General features: G+C 44.4%; 3 protein-coding genes across 6 annotated transcripts; 1 reads left to right on the forward strand and 2 right to left on the reverse strand.

Moving 5' to 3' along the window:
* Positions 1-4: 4 nt before the first annotated feature.
* On the reverse strand, positions 5-8,193 carry guk1a (guanylate kinase 1a). 4 transcript variants are annotated; one of them, XM_060058243.1, is made up of 7 exons: positions 7,941-8,193; positions 4,680-4,793; positions 4,191-4,232; positions 2,901-3,136; positions 2,171-2,255; positions 1,638-1,723; positions 5-1,281 (listed from the first exon to the last, which is right to left on the reverse strand). In XM_060058243.1, the coding sequence occupies exons 1-7, from the start codon at positions 7,966-7,968 to the stop codon at positions 1,243-1,245; spliced, it is 630 nt and encodes a 209-aa protein (XP_059914226.1). In that variant the 5' UTR covers positions 7,969-8,193; the 3' UTR covers positions 5-1,242. The 4 variants fall into 4 exon arrangements, with proteins under 4 accessions (XP_059914226.1, XP_059914228.1, XP_059914225.1 ...); XM_060058245.1 differs by lacking the exon at positions 7,941-8,193 and adding an exon at positions 7,374-7,508; XM_060058242.1 differs by lacking the exon at positions 7,941-8,193 and adding an exon at positions 7,015-7,154.
* On the forward strand, positions 7,609-12,230 carry c8h1orf35 (chromosome 8 C1orf35 homolog). The gene is made up of 8 exons (XM_060058238.1): positions 7,609-7,748; positions 8,609-8,759; positions 9,296-9,341; positions 9,442-9,524; positions 10,698-10,770; positions 11,002-11,072; positions 11,172-11,294; positions 11,744-12,230. The coding sequence occupies exons 1-8, from the start codon at positions 7,652-7,654 to the stop codon at positions 11,997-11,999; spliced, it is 900 nt and encodes a 299-aa protein (XP_059914221.1). The 5' UTR covers positions 7,609-7,651; the 3' UTR covers positions 12,000-12,230.
* A 1,027-nt stretch (positions 12,231-13,257) lies between these two features.
* arf1 (ADP-ribosylation factor 1) lies at positions 13,258-18,507 on the reverse strand. Its single transcript, XM_060058247.1, has 5 exons — positions 18,363-18,507; positions 15,812-15,989; positions 15,216-15,326; positions 14,986-15,110; positions 13,258-14,716 (listed from the first exon to the last, which is right to left on the reverse strand). Exons 2-5 carry the CDS (start codon positions 15,954-15,956, stop codon positions 14,555-14,557), a joined length of 543 nt encoding a protein of 180 aa, XP_059914230.1. The 5' UTR covers positions 15,957-15,989; positions 18,363-18,507; the 3' UTR covers positions 13,258-14,554.
* Positions 18,508-19,735: the final 1,228 nt, after the last annotated feature.

The following is a 19,735-nucleotide window of genomic DNA, read 5'->3' on the forward strand; positions in this document are numbered from 1 at the left end:
AAAACCTTGTTACTACACTTTTATTCTACTGTACACATACAAGATACATGAAAAGCAAGTATGCTTTAGAAATGGGCACTGACTGGAACAATGTGAGTACTTTCCAGTCTAGCATAAATCTAGTACAAACACCATATTATTGCTAAAACATGAAAACCAAATTCTTTCTTCATTATGGTTTAAAACAGTACGGAATGAGTATTAAAAGTATTTTGAATGATTCATTCATAAACTTTTTCAGGCTTAACTAAAGTCATCAGTTGATTAAAAATAAGTTAATAAAGTTGATAATCAGGTTAAATTGTCCCATCTGAATCAGTGGTGTGTACATGATGCAAAAAAACAGACAAATAGGATTTGAGATTAATGGTTGTTCAGGCCTATGATATAAAAGTACAACTGGCATTTAGCCTGTCAAATAATAATCCCATAGCAAAAATAATGTTCCATATCCGCGTGCATGTAGAGACAACTCCTTTTTATTTGTAAACGTTTCCACTTGAGTTGAATCCCTCTCTTTCAACCAAGACTTGACTATCGATTGGCTATCGCCCTGGAAGAAAAACCTCTGGAATCCTATCAGTTCAACAAGTAGGTCATTGTGTTTTGGGGTTTGTTTCCAAGAAGGCAATTGGAAGCCATGTTCCTGAAATTAGTTTAACCATACACGTCATAACGTGGCCTATCTTAGACATATCCAGCACCATAGACAAGTGTATCCTCAATGTCCATTTTCCATTCAGTTGAGGAATTGATAGGTTTTTGTTATTGTACGAAGACTACCATTACAAGCCAAAAAGGGAAAGCTAAAATATCATATTTAACACAATCAGTCTCAACCTTCGTTGACTAAACATATGGACAAGTCTGGGGATGGCCAGGATGTTATCTGCCATTAACCTGCTCCTTCTAAAGGAACTACCATCTCACAAAAACAATCCTGAACCCAGTGGTACCAACAAGAACATTAATTCAGATATTTAACACCCCTCCCTAAAATGAGGTGTAACAAAGGAGGTAAAATAAAAGGCCCAAGGAAACAAAGTTCTAGGGAAAACCGCATTGGGGACATGCTCGCATGTCAAAAGTGATTTGGGTCGGGTTAAGAAACAGCTTCTGGAATTACCCGCTCTGGAGGAATGCTCCGGAATGGGGGCGGGGTCTGCCTGGGGGAGGAGAAGGGGGGGGGGGGGGGAGGAGTGACGGGCAGCACCTTCCAAGTGTCCGTATTCCAGCGTTTCTTTACAAAGTCATGCCGGTTTTCTTCACTTGGTTTATTTCCTGAAAAACACGAGAAGACGTTTGAGTTACATTCAGTTTCAGACAACCAGGGACTTTCGGAAGTGTCCAAATACTATAGTTTTAGACTGTGCCCTATGTAGCAACAACAAAGGAATTAACCTATTTATAATTATTAAAACTAGGAGAACTTCCACAACATTTGACTCCACAAACCAGACGGACAGACCGGTGCTTTTTCATCCCTGACTGATTTATTTTTGAGATAACAAACCCGGGAGTTGCTTACACTGTCATGAGGTTGGATTTCCGACCCAGTAGTTTAACCATAGTTCAGGACTCAAGCAACGGTTGCAGTGGATCACTTCCCCCCCCCCCCCCCCCCCTACGCGACTCACCTCCAGCAGAACGTCCTTCAGCTTCCCATAGGCGTCCTCCAAGACGTCGTTGACGATGCAGACGTCGAACATACCCTCTTCTTTACCTGCAAACGGGCGGAAATTACTTGAAAGATTGAAAGAAGCCACACAACGAAAGATTACTTATTATGAATTATTTAAAAACAACATAACTATTCAAATCGATTCAAATATATAATACTTTTGTGTGATATTTTTTTACGAATATGATAGTTATGATTATTTTCTGAAACCCATTACATGTACTGATTGAAAGCAGTGTTCTAATTGATGATGTGATTATTATTTTAATGTCGTTTTTTGCATTTGAATTTAGGGCATTGGCAGACAATTTCATCCAAAACGACGAACAATAAGTACATTTGTCAGAAGAAAGAGAAACAACAATATATCGCAGTCAGTTCAGTAAGAATGATCATAGAACCAAGTGCCGAGCGATTACAGCTGCTAGGTTAACCCATTCCCCGTACACCCTGCAACAAAGAGCTAGGACAAGATGCCGTGTTACTCACTGAACTCCACGTCGAGGCGAGCTGCGTGCAACCGCTTCTGCAGACCCTCCTCTGACTCGGTCTTTCTGTCCCTCAGACGCTTCTCCTGAAACACATCGCCGCAGAGCCAATCACACACCACCGCCACGGTTACACAAACACTAGAGTGGTTCCCGTACTAACACCAGTATCCAACATTCCTCTGATGCTGCCTAAATTGCGGGTATCGGCAAGTAGTACGCAACTCTATGCGCCGACCGGATACCATCACGTGACTCATTTACTACCCAGGCAAAGAACATCGCTGACACCACGGTGTTACGCTGCGTTCGTTAACCGTCGGAGGTGGAAAGTCGGAATGGGAAACGTGTCAACTCTGGCCTACGTGCGTTCGAGCTACCAAGTCGGAAAGACATGGATGCTCACGTTTAACTAGAATGTATTATTACGATTATAGATTATAAATGTAAATGATCTAGTTCTGGAAAAAAGGTTGGTCGGCAGCAAGTGAACCGACTGTACATTGCCGTCATCGTTAGAGAACCTTTCAATAAGAACCGGAGCTATTAGCAGTTGGAATGCCAGGTTCTTCATCGGTACTCGGTATCGGCCGATACTCAAGTCAGGGAATCGGGAATTTAAAAAATGGTATCTACGCAAACAACAAACACTCAAACAACAAACAGTCATTCAGAAGATCATCAAGAGGGCGTGGTGCTGGAGCTTTGATAGACAGGCGTCCCGCCCGTACCAGGATGTCCATGGACGGCGCCTGGATGGACACGTAGATGGCGTTGAGGTCCGTCTTCTTGATGTTGCGCACGCCCTGCATGTCGATGTCCAGGATGCAGATGAGGTTCTTGGCGCGGACCGCCTGCACCGCCGCCTTGCTCGTGCCGTACATGTTCCCCGAGAACACGGCGCTCTCGATGAACTCGCCGTTGGCGACGGCCGTCTGCATGGCGTCCTTCGTGACGTAATGGTAGTCTGAGAGGGGGGAAGGAGAGGGTCGTTGAGGTCAAACTCACATCGTCTTACAGTTGTGTGTGCGTAACAGAAAAAGAGACTGGAATTCAATCAGTTCAACGAGTAAGGCCGCGTTCACATCTAGCGTTTTTTTTTAATCTGCCAGCGCTTGTTTTACATTATATTCCTATGGAGCAGAGCGTTTCTGGAAAAAGTCTCGGCCGCTTTTTTAAACGCCTCTCCCAGCGTTCTTTTCTGCCATATGGAGCGTTGAAAAAAGTTCAACTTTCAGGAAGAAAGCAGCCGACGTCAGGCGTCTTTTGGGCAACTGACCAATCACAAGCGGAACATTGACACTTCGTCACGAAGGAAACTCTCAACTGTCAAAACAAGAAACTGGCAGACAAATCACTTGGGAAAGTGCCGGTGGAGCGATTAATAGTTTTAATTACAGAACATGTCGAGATCTACAACATGTCTAATGGGCTCTAGCCTGGATACGTAGTAGGCGAGTAACGTCGGGTCTAGAATGGATTCGTTGTTAGGCGATAGAAAAAACGCTCTCGGCGCTTTTAGGGCCAAAAACGCTGCCAGCTTTTCTTTTTGTTGAAAAAACGTTAGGCTCAACTTTTCTCTATTACAAAAAACGCGAGATGTGAACACGGCCTAAGTGATTGTTTTTTGGTGTTCGTGTTCCCCGAGAAAGCAGTTGGATAGAAACCATGTCAGTCTGAAAGAGGAGACAGTCGTTGATTTAAAACTCCATCTTACAATTGCGTATACCTTTTACCATTTATACACAAATGGTAAATGGACTGCATTTAAGACAGCCCTTTTTTTAACCAGTGCTCAAAGCACTTTGACAATATCCCTGAACATTCACCCACTGATGCACACATTCACCCACCGACGGCAGTGTCAACTAACCAGGGCGAGAGCCAGCCCGTCGGGAACGGTAAGGGTGAGGCGTCTTGCTAAGGGACACCTCGACACTCTGGGGATCGAACCAGTCAACCGATAGTGTTGTGTATCCTATGAGGTTAGTATGTACAGTACGGTGATGGGAGTGCTGTACCTTTGCCATTCTCTTCACCAGGACGTGGCTGTCTTGTGGTATCTAAAAAGGATGAGAAACATTCCAGTTAGGAATAGCGACACAGGTCCGACACGTAAAACACGCAATATCACCTACAGCTGAACCGGCAACAGATCCGCAACAATCCTAACTTTTAATTTAAAATCGACACAAGCTATTGTGCCACACACTGATCTTTCATCCATGTCTTCATCACACACACACACACACACACACACACACACACACACACACACACACACACACACACACACACACACACACACACACACACACACACACACACACACACACACACACACACACCCCCCCCCCCGACCGAGCAGCCATCAGCCTACGACTATGACTTGACTACATTAATCTCTCATCCCTCTCTTCATCCGACACATACAGTAGACTAGACACACTACAACCGCTAATACAGAGCACCCATCGCGGCAGCCGACTACAACAGGAGACCTGACTTACGGGAGACGCTGAATCCGAAGACGCCGTCGTACTCCTTCATGAGCTTCTTGAGCAGCGTGCTCTTGCCCGCCCCCGACGGTCCGCTCAGCACCACAGGCCTCGGTCCAGCCATAGCTGTGTGTGCGAGACAGAGAGAGAGACGGGGAGAGAGAGACGACGACGAACGAATGACAGAGCGTGAGCGACGGTGAACAACAGGAGGAGGAAGGAGGACAAGGAACTGTAATTGTGGGCGAGGTTCCTAGGACGAGGAGTGTTTTTAAAAAGGCTAATCATGCTTACAGAGGGTGGGGTAGTTCATTAGGTAAACTGAACACAAAGTCAACGTAATCAGGGATGTGCTAGCGCCGTGTTGTGACCGGATAAAGCTGACTCGAACACACACACAATCAGACTCTCCCACTCGACCAGACCTTTCTGCTTGTCAACAGGTCCACCTGTTACCATGGAGCCCTGATGAAGAGTGTTTGCACTGCTCAAGAGGGTCCTTCACCTAATCGCGGTCGGGCAACGACGGATGGGCTATTTAGGTCGAGAGGTGTGGCAGCCTTTTATCGAATACATTCAAAGCAAAAGTGAACTAGTACAGATTACATTTGTCATGTAGTGCATAGACATCAAATATAAATTACAGTTTATCGCAACAATATAAGGTCATATATCATGATGTTTGCCTAACCTACAAAAGTCCTTCCTTTGAAATAGTTGTGAACCGGTTGCCCGGGTCTCTCTCCTTACCTCTGTACCTGTACTCCGCCTAGACCAGGTGCATTGTGTGCGTTCATTGAGGAGAGGCAGAGTAATGAGGCCAGCGAATAAGAAAGTAGGAGGCTGCTAACCTCAACACCAGGAAATGGGTTAACATTGTATAACCTTATCTTAATTATCGCTTCTGATGTCGAGCACAATCTGGAATCTGTCATCTACTGCAATTTTATAACAATGACCTTAACAGAAATTGCCTGTCAAAATGGGAATAATTGGTAGGCCACTTTTGTAAACAGCAGGCAAATTGGTTGCCCTACCCCTAACCCTATTGGAACAACAGCATGGAGGGCCTATTCCAGCACACACAGATTGCTGATATTGTATTGGCTACTCAATGAATGAAGGCTGCATACATCTTCACGTTGTGCAAGGTAAACAAGGTGTGGCTCTCACAGCTGAAGGTGACAGATTCTGTGTTGCCTCTTGAAGGTTTGCACTAGAGTCGACAGAAGGCTAAATTAAGCCATAGGGCAGCTTGCTCGGTGGAGCTGTTCTCAGGGTCTGTACCAGGTGTTGGTATAGCTTTTCAGTTTGAAAAGCCATACAACATGTCACTCATTGAAATGGTTGTTGAAAGAGCCAAAGAAGAGTTTATATAATTATAATCCCACCTTTTTGTGGAAGATAATAATTTATTAATTCATTCCATAGACGTGACCGATTAGGCTGATGTCATGTTACCTATACTGGCGGTTTATGATCGACTGATTGAGGATCCTGATTTATTTCAGCCAGATTCAATCACTGCAAGAGTCAAGTAACTATTTTGCTCTGAAAGGCCATGGGTTTCTGACCCCTTGTGTATACTGATTCAATGACCCCTATGCTGTAGTGTAGACATTCATGGACTGAACACTGTATAATAAAACAAATACCCATTTTGATAAATTATAATCCAAATAGGCCTTCCAATCAAATGTCGTGTGCAGCATTGAAACAAATATCGACATAGAAGAATGTAAAGGAGTACATGCAATTATAGTGCAGGAGCTTCTCCAATGAAACTGTGAGACGGAAATCAGGAGCATGCGATGGAACGAGTGGGTTTCAATTAACCATGTAACCCCATGTTCAAACCCTTGTGACACTTCAGCATAGGTTAACAGGGCCGTAACTTCTTTCATGGAAATCAATTACATTGAGATTACAAATATCTGGAGAAAATAAGCCAATAATGTCGGCAGGCCATATTTAAACGTAGTTTATTTTATTTAGGTATCCACAGAGTATATGTGCATACCTGTTGCTATTTTCTTTTCATTATCCTGCCTATGTCAAACTCAACCTAGTTTGGTCTGGCTTTGCGAGACTAAACTCAACCTCGTATGCCATAACCAAGTTAAATCACCTCACATTTAATGCTTACATTCTCGATTAACCACAAAGCAACACAACAACCCTGACGGAGCTGGGATTAAGTCACTAACAGCATCGACAATAATCATAATTTTCAACCCTCATCATCCCATCTCTAGTCACCGCAGCTCAAACCAGGAACCGCTGATCGCGAGCGGGGTGACAACCGACCCCCAGCGGAGGGGAGCAAAACGACACAACGCCTTCATACCTGAAAAGAGTCTGGAGAAATTTCTCATGTACATCAGCGACAGCTTAAATCCGAGTAGACAGTATACCCGGTGGACCTTTCTCTCCTCTGGGAGCTTTAGTTGTGAGAGGAGCGATCACCGGAGAGCCCGGCGAGAGAGCGGCCCGCAGCACATGATGATCTCACGTCATCATCATGGGCCGCAGCGTCGGATACATTAAATTGGCGGGGGTCGCATCACCGACACACCCTTTTTAAGAGTTACACTCGTTTATCTATTAAGACTCCAGATTCTGGTTAAAACACAAGGTGCATAAAGCACGCAACTCCCGTAATATGTAAAGAAAGGTGCAGACACGGGACGTTAAAATCAGCCTCACCCGTCCGCCTCCGTCGCGTACATTATCTTAAACGAAACGACCTGTGACAGTCGGTAAGTAGAAGTGTAGAAACAGCACACACTCTAGTGCCAGTAATCAATAAAGTAAACAATCCGCCCTACGCATCCCGAAAAGCGCCGAGTGACGACGGTGGGGAAACTCCCCGGATGAGCGACCCGTGGGCCTAGTGATCACCACCGCTCGAGTGAACCTATAGCCGGCTAGCACCGCTACACCACCGCGGTCCCTGAGAGAGAGAAGCCCGGAGAACCGCCAAGATGTTCGGGGCGTCGCGGTCCGGCGGCGTGCGTGGAGGCCAGGACCAGTTCAACTGGGACGACGTGAAGGGCGATAAGCACCGAGAGAACTATCTAGGTGAGTGTGTGTGTTTGTTTGTGTCGATGCTATCGTTAGCATTAGCCCAGATCGCTATTCTGATTTATTTTATGATTTAAATGCACACAGGCGCGAATAGCAGTACTCGATCGGGATCGGGATGCCCTTTGATAACACTCGTAGGAACACAGGCTTCAATAAAAATACATCACATTTTCTTATTTTCCATACCCTTATCCACGCGGCTCAGGTCCCTCATCACAACTCGCTTTGATTGGTCGAATAGCCCGAAACGAGGAGCTCTCTGAACCCTGACGCGACTGGTCTACTCTGAACCTTTGAGCAACCCACTGTCCCGCTGCAGTGTGGGACTCCCGCAGATGCCGCCCTCCCTTTTGTGTGATTGCCCCACGCTTACGTGTTGTTTATTTTTGGCAATATCCCCCCCAAACCATAATACCTAAACGGGCAGGGCTGAACGACAACTAGGAACTACACGTTGTGGATCACACGTGTTGCTGTTGCGTTCAGAAAGGAGGTTTACCCCTGACTGCCCTTTTCCACGTTTTGTGCCCATAATGTAATTCACTATACTAGACCGTACTGCCACTATAGCCTAGGCCTCCTACATGGATGAGGGCATTGCACTTACTTCTTGAACTCTTTACTTTCATTGTCACAAATGCATTACGTTGAATGCCTTGCTGGTCTTCACCTGTTTATCACCCTGTTCATATGCTGCTGCATTCCAATAATTCCCCATATAAATATACCATGTTGTCATTGTAAAATAGTTTCTCCCCCCCCCCCCCCCCCCCCCCCGAAATGCCACTTCATGATTTGTCTGCCTTAATTGCACTTAATGAACCATTCGATCCGTGATGCTCTGGTATGTTCAGGGAACTCTTTGATGGCCCCAGTCGGTCGCTGGCAGAAGGGAAAGGACCTGTCATGGTACGCCAGAGACAAGAAGGACGGGACACCTCTGACCAGGGAGGAGGAGTTGGCGGCGGTTAAAGCCGCGGAGCATGAGGCCCTACTGGCTGCGCTGTGAGTGGAACCGACCTCTGGATTAGAGATGTTCCCATACCATTTGATTCCTCCCGCTACTGATTCCTGAACTCGAGTGTCAGCCGATACAGAGTATAAACTGATACAGCTTCTAGAAATTTACATTTCTAATCTATAGTTGTGATAATACATATTATGTATCCTTCTAGTTAAGCTTCCATGCATCCGTGTTTTTAGTAGCTTGAACGCACGTAGGTCAGAGATGACTCGTTTCCCATTCTGACATTCCACCTCGGACCGCTAACGACCGCATCAGAACACTGCACGTGTTTGTGATGTTCTCTTCCTGTGTAGTAACGGCGCTAGTCACGTGACGGTATGGGATCGGCGCATAGACTCGCCGATACCCGATACTGCGTTGTAGGCGGTATCTGAGACCTTTCCGATACTGGTATCAGTGTCGGAACAACTAGTCTGGATCGGGAGGAGCATTGGAATTAGAAACAGATCTGTAATTAAGAAAGTCCAAACAAGCGCTCAAGACAATTCAAAATGTTTTTCTCTTTTTGTTTCAGAGGGCACAAAAATATAAAGAGGCAACCCACTGGCTTAACCAAAGAGGTAAGCAACGTCGTGATCGGGTGCTCAAGCATAATACCTGTGATGTTTCAAACATGTGATTAGTTTCTTACTCCCTGAATTGTTTCATTTCCGGCCCCAGGACTTTGCCGATGTGTGCAGGAGGGAGGACCCTGCTGGAGAGGAGAGAGATGTGGACCGTATCTCCGGCCTGGGCAGCTCCAGGTTATTATCTCATTCAATCGTCTTACTATCTAGTCTATTATTAGGTGTGCTTTTAAAGCAAGTTGAGGAAGGGAGAATGCCCGACGAGGTTTCCACTATCAGGAATTAATGGGCGACGCGAAGTGGATGACGGTTGCCTCCACGAAGTCCATTAATTCCTGATAATGGACACCTCGAAGGGCATTATCCCGCTTATACCATGGTCACTTGCCAAAGAAAATAAATGAATAATATTAATTTCTATTTGCATGCGTTTTACAATCCAAATTTTTTCACAAGCCATAACTTTGTTTCCCTGGTAACGCCTGAGGGTTTGACTAATACCTGAGACAGTCATTACCCTCTCGTAAGGTTCTTATGCAACGGAAACGTTGTTTACTCCTCCAGTATATAGGACGGACCTTAGCTACGACTTGGCAAGGGGGAGGTATTCTAGTCCGCTCAGCTATGAGGTAGAGAGCTAACGTTATGCATTGTACATATTTCAAATTCGTCCCAGGCTTTATATCACAGATACTATAGGGTCTATAGCATATAACCGCGTTTTCTGATTACAGTTTAATGCATTTTTCACAATTTACCAGCCCTCGTTTTGAAAGCTGAACAGATAATTTGACTGGAACTACTTAGCAGGTGTCGGTATATCAGGGGTTAATGCACACCCTGCAGCCAATCAGAATCGGGTATTCACCCAGACCATGGTATAAAGCTAATTGTGATACATGCCATTTACGAGGAGTTATGGGTAAAACGCGGCCAAGCTACAGGATTTCTTCAACCTGCCCAACAGAAACGGCAGATTCTGGAATCTGCCTGACTTTTAATTGTTCCCAGAATCATGTAGTGTGGCCCAAGCCATAAATACCTAGCTACATGTACGTAAACACAGACTTCTTCCCTGAGCAGCGCTATTCACTTCATTAGCCTTTTTCCAGTACTAGCAATGGTCTAATTTACACAACATTCTACTTTATAAAATGGCTAAAAACAATAGCTTAAGCTATGAGTCTCTATTGAATCAAACAATAAATCAGTAATTTAGCTGCTCTATAATGTAGTTATTTTTGTTGTATGAAACTGGTTTAAAGTGCCACTTGATACAGTGCAGGAGGAATATTGAGCTGCTCTAGGGAGCTGTGATTGAAGTGTCCTTAAGTGTGTTTCCATTCACAGTGCAGGATCACGGAAAATCCTGCTCTCAGAAAAGGAGAAGGAGGCTGCAAAAATGGGCTTGTCTGTCTTCACGGTAAGTGACTGGATATATATATATATCTATTATCTTAAAAAAAAACTAAACAATTCCTCTTTTATTTAAACACCATTCTGTTCCTAGTAGTGCAATTAAAATGATAAGTAAAGAATAAGAAGTTAATGACCACTCCTTTTCAAAAATACATTTGTATACACAGAATATGTGACAAAGAAATAAATGTAACTTAAAGTTAAAATGTGTTTTTTAATTTTGATTTTGTTGCAGCATCACAAAACGGAGGCTAATCCTGAAGCCTCAACCAAACAGCCGAGTGAGGGTGTAGATAAGGAGACGGGGTGAGTGGCACCTAAGTGAACACTTTACTATTTCATCCACATCTTCCATTTCGGTATCGGACAAATGCAAGCATCCAACTGTTGCTTCTCCTTTCAAAGACATGAGGGCAAAAAGAAGAAGAAGGAAAAGAAGAGCAAAAAGGAGAAAAAGAGGAAGAAGGAAAAGAAGAAAAGGCAAAGAAAAGACTCGTCTTCTTCAGATTCAGATGACCACAGGAAAAGGTTCATACCCCTTTAATATATTTTAGGCGGAGCAGAAATTCGTTATGAGACCGAGTCGCCACTAGAGGGCACTAGAGCACTGTCGAGACCTTTTTTTTGTTTTTTAACACGGAGATCCAGGGATTCAGAGACTCCTCGGTAAAGAACAATCTGAAAGACATTCAATTAACACGGGACACCTAAAGTTAAACCAGGTTTTTTTGTTTGTGTGTATGCATGCACACCAAATAGTGTGTATAATTGGCATTTTTTAAGTCGGGGCTCAGTTAGTGGTTAATCATGACCTTAGGCCATATTAACCTACAATGGCTGGTTGACATTTTTTTTGTTGCGGTATGTCATGAATGATAGACTTCTGGAGGCAGCCTCTTCAACCGCAGGCCTGCATCGGCTTAACTGACCCCCGCCAGGTCCATATCATTGATTGTTTGCTTCCTTTTACTCTTCAGGCACAGAAAGGACCACCATCATCATAATCCATCATGCCACAGTCAGAGTGGAGCCAGACCCCATGACAGCTATTCAAGGGGGGAGGCAAAGGCCGAGCGCCCCCCCTCCTCCCTTCCCCGTCGCCAGCGGCGACACGACACAGACTCCTCCGACGGGGGGTCCCACGTCCCCCGAAACAGAGGCGGTGGCAAGGTGACCCCTGTGGCTAGCACACAGAGCCACAGGCGACGCCACGACACAGACTCTGACGACTGATGTAGCCCGCCACCCTTCCCCTCGGAGACACACACAACACTCTGGACGGGATAATGAGCCCTCCGGCCCCCCACAGACCACCTGACCGTTGGTGTGTGTACCAGTGGATGTGTTCCACTCGGGCACAAACTGGGGGAAACTGCTGGGTTGATTTTAATTTTTTTATTTACTGAAGACATGCATCATCAGACATCTTATTTTTCAATAATTTTAATAAATGCTTAAAATGACTATTGGTGTGATTTAAATATTTTGATTACTTTTTCTAAGCTTATTTTGTTTTCTAAAGTCCTCCCAGGATTTCTGGTGATAGCCGTGCTAGACGCGCCGCGATGCCGAAGCTCATTGTGTCTTTCGTACCACTCGGCAGCCCCATGTCCCTTTCTATCACCCCTCTATCATGCCACTGCCCCATTGTCCTCCCCTGTTACGGGCCCAGCGCTGCGACTGGTAAGACACCATTGGAATGCACTCCACTAGTCATAATAGAGTGTAGTGTTTGCATTTGCCTTGAATTGCTCTGAAAGAGGGTATTCTGCTGGCTGGCACCTGGGGGGTGCACTAAAAAAAGAGCAAGGCATTCACAAAGAGGGGTGCAAAAAACCAGGCTGGTCCTTTTTTTTTTTTTTTTTTATATGGCCGGGCCGCGTCAGGACCGCCACACACACACACACACACACACACCCACCCTGCATCTCGGAGCAGCAGGAGAGCAGGCCAGACAAAGCCACCCTGTAAGGGACCCAGGACAGGCTCCCCTCCGGGTCCACGACCACCACTCTGCCTCCATGTTTTACAGGCCTGGCTGCGTTAACCATAGCAGCCTAATCAACGTGAAAGAACGCTCTAGATTGCCACCCAGCGGGGCTGTCCTCCCCTCGTCCACCGCCCCATTCACCTTTTAGATCCTGTGCATGCTAGGTTGTGCTTTTGCTTTCACTTTGGAGCCACCGGTTGCGTCCCAGGTCAAAGCTTGGCTCAGCAGGGGGGGCAAGATGGTGGCTTCACTGCTACGTCCCGTAAGGAAGCAAGGAGTTCTTGTTAGGGTCCTAAAGACTATTCCCCTTGAGCTCTGTATCAGGGGTTCACACTTTAGGGTTTGAACCAAAACGTGTATAACTTTTCATTACATGTCAAGAAGTGAGAAACTTTATTTTTTTAAGTAGTCTTCCCCTTTTCGTCTTCAAACCCCATCTTCCTTCCAATCGAAAAGGAAGTCATTCCATACATTGTAACGAGTAAAAGATAAAAATGCAAATGGATTTTAAGATCATTTTAATAACAGTGCCTTTTCCTCACAAAAAACCAAAGCTTAAGTAACCATACATACAAAAAAATTTAACAGTTTCAAACATTTTAGGCATTTATTAATCATGTGTTTTGAAGCACTACTAGAGACTGCTCCAAAGCAATAAAAACACCCACACCAGTAGATTGAAAAGCTTGAAAGACAAAAAAAGAGGCAACATGTGTTGGGGAACTGAGGGGCAGAAGTGCAGCTTCTGGTTTGTCCCAAGGGCTTCTGCTAGAGAGAAACCCTAAAACAAAATGTTAAGCGCAAACTCATTTTAAATGCCACCTAAATACCTTAATCGTTATATAGGCATGTATTCCAGGATGCTGTCTCATGTGACGACACCAATTATTTCCCGTAGTGTTACACAGTATGTACAATGGAGGGCTGTTCATTTGGTTATTTTGACGTTTTCAATGTGCAGCTACGACAGCGCGGTAGTTATTGTGCCACCTTAACGATGTAAAAAAATAATTTATGTTTTCCGATGAGATACACACACACACGCACGTCATGCATGGTTTGCTCATTTGTGTATATTGCAAAGGCTTTGCAGCACGATTAAAACCTGAGTCATACAAACCCAAAAGACGAATGCTGGCTAGTCTCTGCCTCACCCAGAGCGGGCGCAGATAGTTTGGATTCAAGCCCACAGTTGAGGAACTGCGTTTCAAAAAAGCTGAAGGGTTCACAGAAGTTCTGTTCATGCGGAACCGAGAAATCTCCCAGTACCCATATAACAAGGTAATGCCAGTGCTTGTTCTCTTTTAATGTAGTGACTGAACTGGCTATCGGGGGGGGGGGGGGGGCTTTTGTGTGGAGAAGTAAACCTTTAGGGCTTGGGTAGTGTGATTTTTATGTTTCAGTACGTTTTTGATGCTGCCCCCTGTTTGAGTGCTCCAGTTTGCACACCATCTAATGGCCCAATAAAATAATAAGAACTTGTTTATTTCTTCTTCCTTAATCAACTGCCCAGACCCGAGGCAGAAAAACAGGATAAAGTAACACGATAATTTATTCTTAAATACACCTTCAAGTCTACATGAACAGCCCTATATATAAAGTACTACGAAATGTGAATGCCTTTGCAAGAATAGATTGCGTCCCATTCTTACGTGTCTGTTCCAATTACATAGTAATCGAGGGCAGCTTGCAGGGCATTGTGTTTGCGGTTGGAGTAAAAAAAAACTCATTTTGCCAAATGAGCGGGAGTAGAGAAGGCGGGGTCGGGAGACAGAGTGCGGGACGAGACGCGGAGGAGTTATTTCTGTTTCTTCAGCTGGTTTGACAGCCACTCCAGGCCTTCGTACAGGCCGTCTCCGCTGGTGGCGCACGTGGCCTGGATGTACCAGTTTCTGTGGCGCAGCGAGTGGAGCCCCAACTTGTCTGTGAGTTCTGCGGATGTCATCGCATTTGGGAGATCCTGAAGAGAAAGAGGAAGCACGACCCGACGAATGAGCAAACGAAGGTGTACGGACATGCACACTAGCACCTCGAATGAAAACCTGTATAGGGCGGTACTTCCTCACGGTACAGACAGCGAGATATCGTTTCCTTTCTTCTGACATATGTACTAAGTCGCTTTGTATTAAAAGCGTCTGCTGAATGCCCTAAGTGTTAATGTAATACTCAAGGGTATCATACAAACATGGCTTGGATGCATGTCCGTCTCATGAGAGAAACACCACTTGCCTGTTTGTTGGCGAACACTAACAACACGGCATCACGCAGCTCGTCTTCGGACAACATCCTCATCAGCTCCTCGTGGGCCTCTGTGGCTCGCTCTTTGTCGTTGCTGTCCACAACGAAGATCAGACCTGCAACAGCAACAAATATTTGTTATATTATAAACAGCAGATTCTCCATTATCTCTTGTGTGTTAATGATGGGGTAGGGAGGGGGGGGGGGGGGGGGGGACCGACCCTGAGTGTTCTGGAAGTAATGGCGCCACAACGGTCGGATTTTGTCTTGACCCCCGACGTCCCAGACAGTGAAGCTGATGTTCTTGTACTCCACCGTCTCTACGTTGAAACCTGCGGAGAGCACAACACAAACATGTTGCTCGCTTTAAGAAAAAAAGTAACCAAGGAATACACAAGCATAAATCATAGTGTTGCAATTATGCAATTCAGAGGCTCTATTTATATATATAATATTTTTTTATCAACGGGGGGAGGCAAAACATGGTGTCCTGGATATGCTTATTGACTATTTAGACTTAATGCAGACACTTCAATGCAAGGGGCATGCCATTGAGCGAGGAAAAGCAATTGTCCAAATCTGAGCACCGGACCAGAGTCAATTAATAAACCAGAATATGCAGAGGATTCCACGATTTTTACACAAATATCTAAACAAATACCTTATTGATTGATAATTATTAAATTGACCTGACATTTCAAATGTATTTATTTGCAGCTACTTCAAAAGGTTCCCATCCCTGCCTCTGCCCAAAGGCAAATGACACAGCCCGCCTCCTACTGCTGTCCACCCTTCAGGTACGTCAGAGCTGCCTTACCTATGGTGGGGATGGTTGTCACGATTTCACCAAGCTTGAGTTTGTACAATATCGTCGTCTTTCCAGCGGCGTCCAGCCCGACCATGAGGATCCTCATCTCCTTCTTATTCAGAAAACTGAACAAACTACCAAAGAAATTCCCCATGATGGCAGCAGTTGATGGAGGTCTTCAAGAAACCTGCGAGAGCAAAAATACAAATATATATACAGTAGAACCACGCATTATTAAATACAGTGGCACTTCCTGTAAAATAAATATAAATAGTATACACACAGTTGTGTCACGTGTCACACAATACGGCAAGTACCAGAACCACAGTAATGTGGGGATGGACGATTCTGAAGACATTTACATTGAGGGCATTTAGCAGAGCCTTTTATCCAACACGACTTACAATAAGTAAATGTCTCAGAAGAAAGAGAAACAATATATCGCTGCCGGTACAAGTGCCAAGCACTTACAGCTGCTAGGTTAACCCATTCCCCGTATACCAGAAAGATTAGGTTATAATGAATATAGGTTATATTATATACCTAAAAGCATCACAACACTGTGTATCCACAACCCACTGACATCAGCCCCCCTAGCACTTCCGTCAAGTTTGAAAGAAATTGGCAGATTTGAGTTTGCGGTTCAATAGATAATCAGTGAAACATCGTTGCGACAAAAACTACACCTCTAGCTAAATGTAGAAACCTAGAGAACCAGCTACAACCTTGTTTTCATCCAAACGAGCCGTCTTTAGAGAACAGTGAATTGCAGTGGCTTCTATGAGCTGTCGGCTTTCAGCCGCGAGCTTAGGGACCGTCTGCCAAGTGCAAAACTGAAAAGAACCACAATGGTCAAATTTCAATAGAGTCGCCATAATTGACTCTAGAGCCCCAAAACGTGTTCCATATAGGCATGGCCTCTATATGGTCGTACTACAACATTTAGTTTTGAAAAATATATCTCCACTTATTGAGCAACAATTTCCATAGCGTCACCATTGTTGATTCTAGCTCCAAAACTTGTGGAGGCCGTATAGGCACGGCCTCTATTTGGTCCTACTAAAACCTTTACTTTTTAAAAATATATCCCCTCTTATTTCTAATGATTTTTTTGTTTTGGCAATAATTTCAATAGCGTCGCCATGGTTGACTCTAGAGCCCCAAAACTTGCTCCATAAAGGCATGGCCTCTATATGGTCTTACTACAACCTTTCCATCGGAAAAATATATCTCTTCTTATTTTTAAGGATTTTTTGTTTGCAACAATTTCAATAGCGTCGCCATTGATGAATTTAGAGCTCCAAAACTTGTTCCATATAGGCATGGCTTCTATATTGTCTTACCACAACGTTTACTGTTGAAAAATACATCTCCTTATTTTTAAGGAATTTTTATTTAGCAACAATTTCAATAGCGTCGCCATCGTTGAATCTAGAGCTCCAAAACTTGTTCCATAGGTATGGCCTCTATATGGTCTTACTACAACCTTTACAAAAAATCCTTAAAAATAAGAGGAGATATATTTTTCTAAAGTAAAGGTTGTAGTAGGAGCAAATAGAGGCCTTGCCTATGTGGAACAAGTTTTGGAGCTCTAGAATCATGAATGGTGACTATTAAAATTGTTGCTAAATAAAAAATCCTCAAAAATAAGAAGAGATATATTTGTCAAAACTAAAGGTTGGAGTAAGACCATATAAAGGCCATGCCTATATGGAACACGTTTTGGGGCTCTAGAGTCAATAATGGCGACGCTATTGAAATTTGACCATTGTGGTCGTTTTCAGACGGACGGCACTTTGCAGACGGTCCCTACGCTCGCGGCCGAAAGCAGACAGCTCATAGAAGCCAATGCAATTCACCGTTCTCTGAAGACGGCTCGTTTGGATGATAACAAGGTTGTAGCTGGTTCCCTAAGTTACTACATTTAGCTAGAGGTGTCATTTGTGTCGCAACGATGCTTCACTGATGATCTATTGAACCGCAAACTCCGAATCTGCCAATTTATTTCCAACTTGACGGAAGTCCCCCTACCCACATGGACACATGGGAGAGGGAGACGAGGGACCCACTCCGCAGGGACCTGGGGCCCCTGGGTTATTGAGCAATATTCTATATCCAACTCACTCACATAAGCCTCGTTTCCCCATGGGGACACAGGAGAGACGGGGGATCCACTCTACAGGGACTTGGGGCCGCTGGTCTCCAGTAACACTCACTGAATTACACAACACCCTTGCTAATGCTGAACTTGATCTCGCTTTAACGTCTAACTTATGTTCATTCACGCATCATATCGCTGTATTTGTTTGCGTATTTGGACGTGCCACAGGTCGATCTGTATGTTTAGTTCGGGAGTTGTCTGAGTGGATCCGAGTGAAACACTCGCCCTCTTTGCTTCCGCTAGGCTAACGTTAGCGTCGCACCGAAAGTCGATTAAACTCGTTTTTGCGGCGGTTTTGTCACAGACACCGCCGAGTGGCCGCACTGCTCGCTCAAATTGATTTAGAATATGACGTTGTTTCAAAAGCTCGATCACGGTTATAAAATACTTTTCACTTACAGTTGTGTGTTTGTTTTTCTCTTCAAGGCGTATCCTTCCGTCAAGAAAATGGCGATGTTTTGACACGTCAGAGCTCGGGCATTCCCTGCGGGCCCGGAGGGCGCAGGCGCATTGCTGCCCCCCGCAGTGCTGGAGGTCAATACTATTTAGTGCAGGGAAAACAATGCTTAAAACTTTTAATTAAGGGGCAAGATGACACGTTGGTTCACGTTTGAAAAATGTATTGATATCATGACAATAATAATTCGTTCGTTTCAAAGTTGGACTTTTTGACCTGATAGTTACGTATAAATTAAAAAAACGAATCCTTAATGTCAATGTCAGATAATAGCCATATCAATTGTAAATTCCCATAATCTTTTGACTTGTATGCATATATTGAAGTAGTAGGCGTACACAGAATAAAGCGTAATTTTTTTTTTGCATCTTTTAATAATATGGTGAAAAGTATGGAAGATTAATAATAATGATACATTTTATTTATAATGCACTTTACATCAACTTAATGACCTCAAAGTGCTACAATGCACATTAAAAGAAAGAAATATTATGCAGATTACCCTCTCAATCGAATCTACAATCACTTTCCTTTTCTGCTGATGAAAAGGCTAATTGTGTGTGTGTGTGTGTGTGTGTGTGTGTGTGTGTGTGTGTGTGTGTGTGTGTGTGTGTGTGTGTGTGTGTGTGTGTGTGTGTGTGTGTGTGTGTGTGTGTGTGTGTGTGTGTGTGTGATACAGCAGTAGACCTATTGGTTTTTATACCTTTAACTAACTATTAAGCACTGGGTTTCAGTCTCTTTTGTTATGTTCTTTCACACCCCAGGGGTTCTGTAGGCTACTGCGTCTCACCCTAAACGCTGACCTTTTTGTGGGAGCATGGAAGGAAATAAAGCACCATTCCACCAGGGCAATAACAATGACTTCACACTTTATCGGCTACAAAATGACACTCATTATAGCCTTACAAAATGGTCGCCCCTCTAAATAACAACAAATAATTATCTCTTTCTCATTGTATTCTCTTGTTCAATTTCCTTGAAACTATTTAGGGTTAAATGAAACTCCAGCAGCGGCTCCTAACTGCCTGACTCTCACTTTCACACTTGATTCATGATGCAGGTCATTAAGGAAACATCTAGCTGGGTCGCATTGTTGGGCCGGTTGAATTTTAACCAGGGTCAACTATGCTTCCCACCCCCAGCAGAGGGGGCAGCAGGAGGGGAGAAGGGGGTCTGGTTAGGGACGGACCACACAGTGAACACTTATAATGGCGTCTCGCTCTGCCATCATAATTTGTGGTTATGTCCTGCCAACTGCTCGGGGGGAAAGCATTCAGCGTACACTTTTTCCCGACAACTGTTTTATTTTCCTGTG

Source organism: Gadus macrocephalus, chromosome 8 (assembly GCF_031168955.1).
Source record: "Gadus macrocephalus chromosome 8, ASM3116895v1".
Lineage (NCBI taxonomy): Eukaryota > Metazoa > Chordata > Actinopteri > Gadiformes > Gadidae > Gadus > Gadus macrocephalus.

Excerpts from the sequence above, each read along its gene's own strand:
- guk1a (XM_060058242.1), bottom strand. The coding sequence starts at position 7,048 with ATGTACATGAGAAATTTCTCCAGACTCTTTTCAG. Across the intron at positions 4,233-4,679 it reads CTTCGGATTCAGCGTCTCCC|ATACCACAAGACAGCCACGT; the intron begins GTAAGTCAGGTC and ends CATCCTTTTTAG. Across the intron at positions 3,137-4,190 it reads TGGTGAAGAGAATGGCAAAG|ACTACCATTACGTCACGAAG; the intron begins GTACAGCACTCC and ends CCCCCCTCTCAG.
- c8h1orf35 (XM_060058238.1), top strand. The coding sequence starts at position 7,652 with ATGTTCGGGGCGTCGCGGTCCGGCGGCGTGCGTGGAGGCCAGGACCAG. Across the intron at positions 8,760-9,295 it reads GAGGCCCTACTGGCTGCGCT|AGGGCACAAAAATATAAAGA; the intron begins GTGAGTGGAACC and ends TTTTTGTTTCAG. Across the intron at positions 9,342-9,441 it reads CCACTGGCTTAACCAAAGAG|GACTTTGCCGATGTGTGCAG; the intron begins GTAAGCAACGTC and ends TTCCGGCCCCAG.
- arf1 (XM_060058247.1), bottom strand. The coding sequence starts at position 15,956 with ATGGGGAATTTCTTTGGTAGTTTGTTCAGTTTTCTGAATAAGAAGGAG. Across the intron at positions 15,111-15,215 it reads TTACTTCCAGAACACTCAGG|GTCTGATCTTCGTTGTGGAC; the intron begins GTCGGTCCCCCC and ends TTGCTGTTGCAG. Across the intron at positions 14,717-14,985 it reads TAGTGTTCGCCAACAAACAG|GATCTCCCAAATGCGATGAC; the intron begins GCAAGTGGTGTT and ends CTTTCTCTTCAG.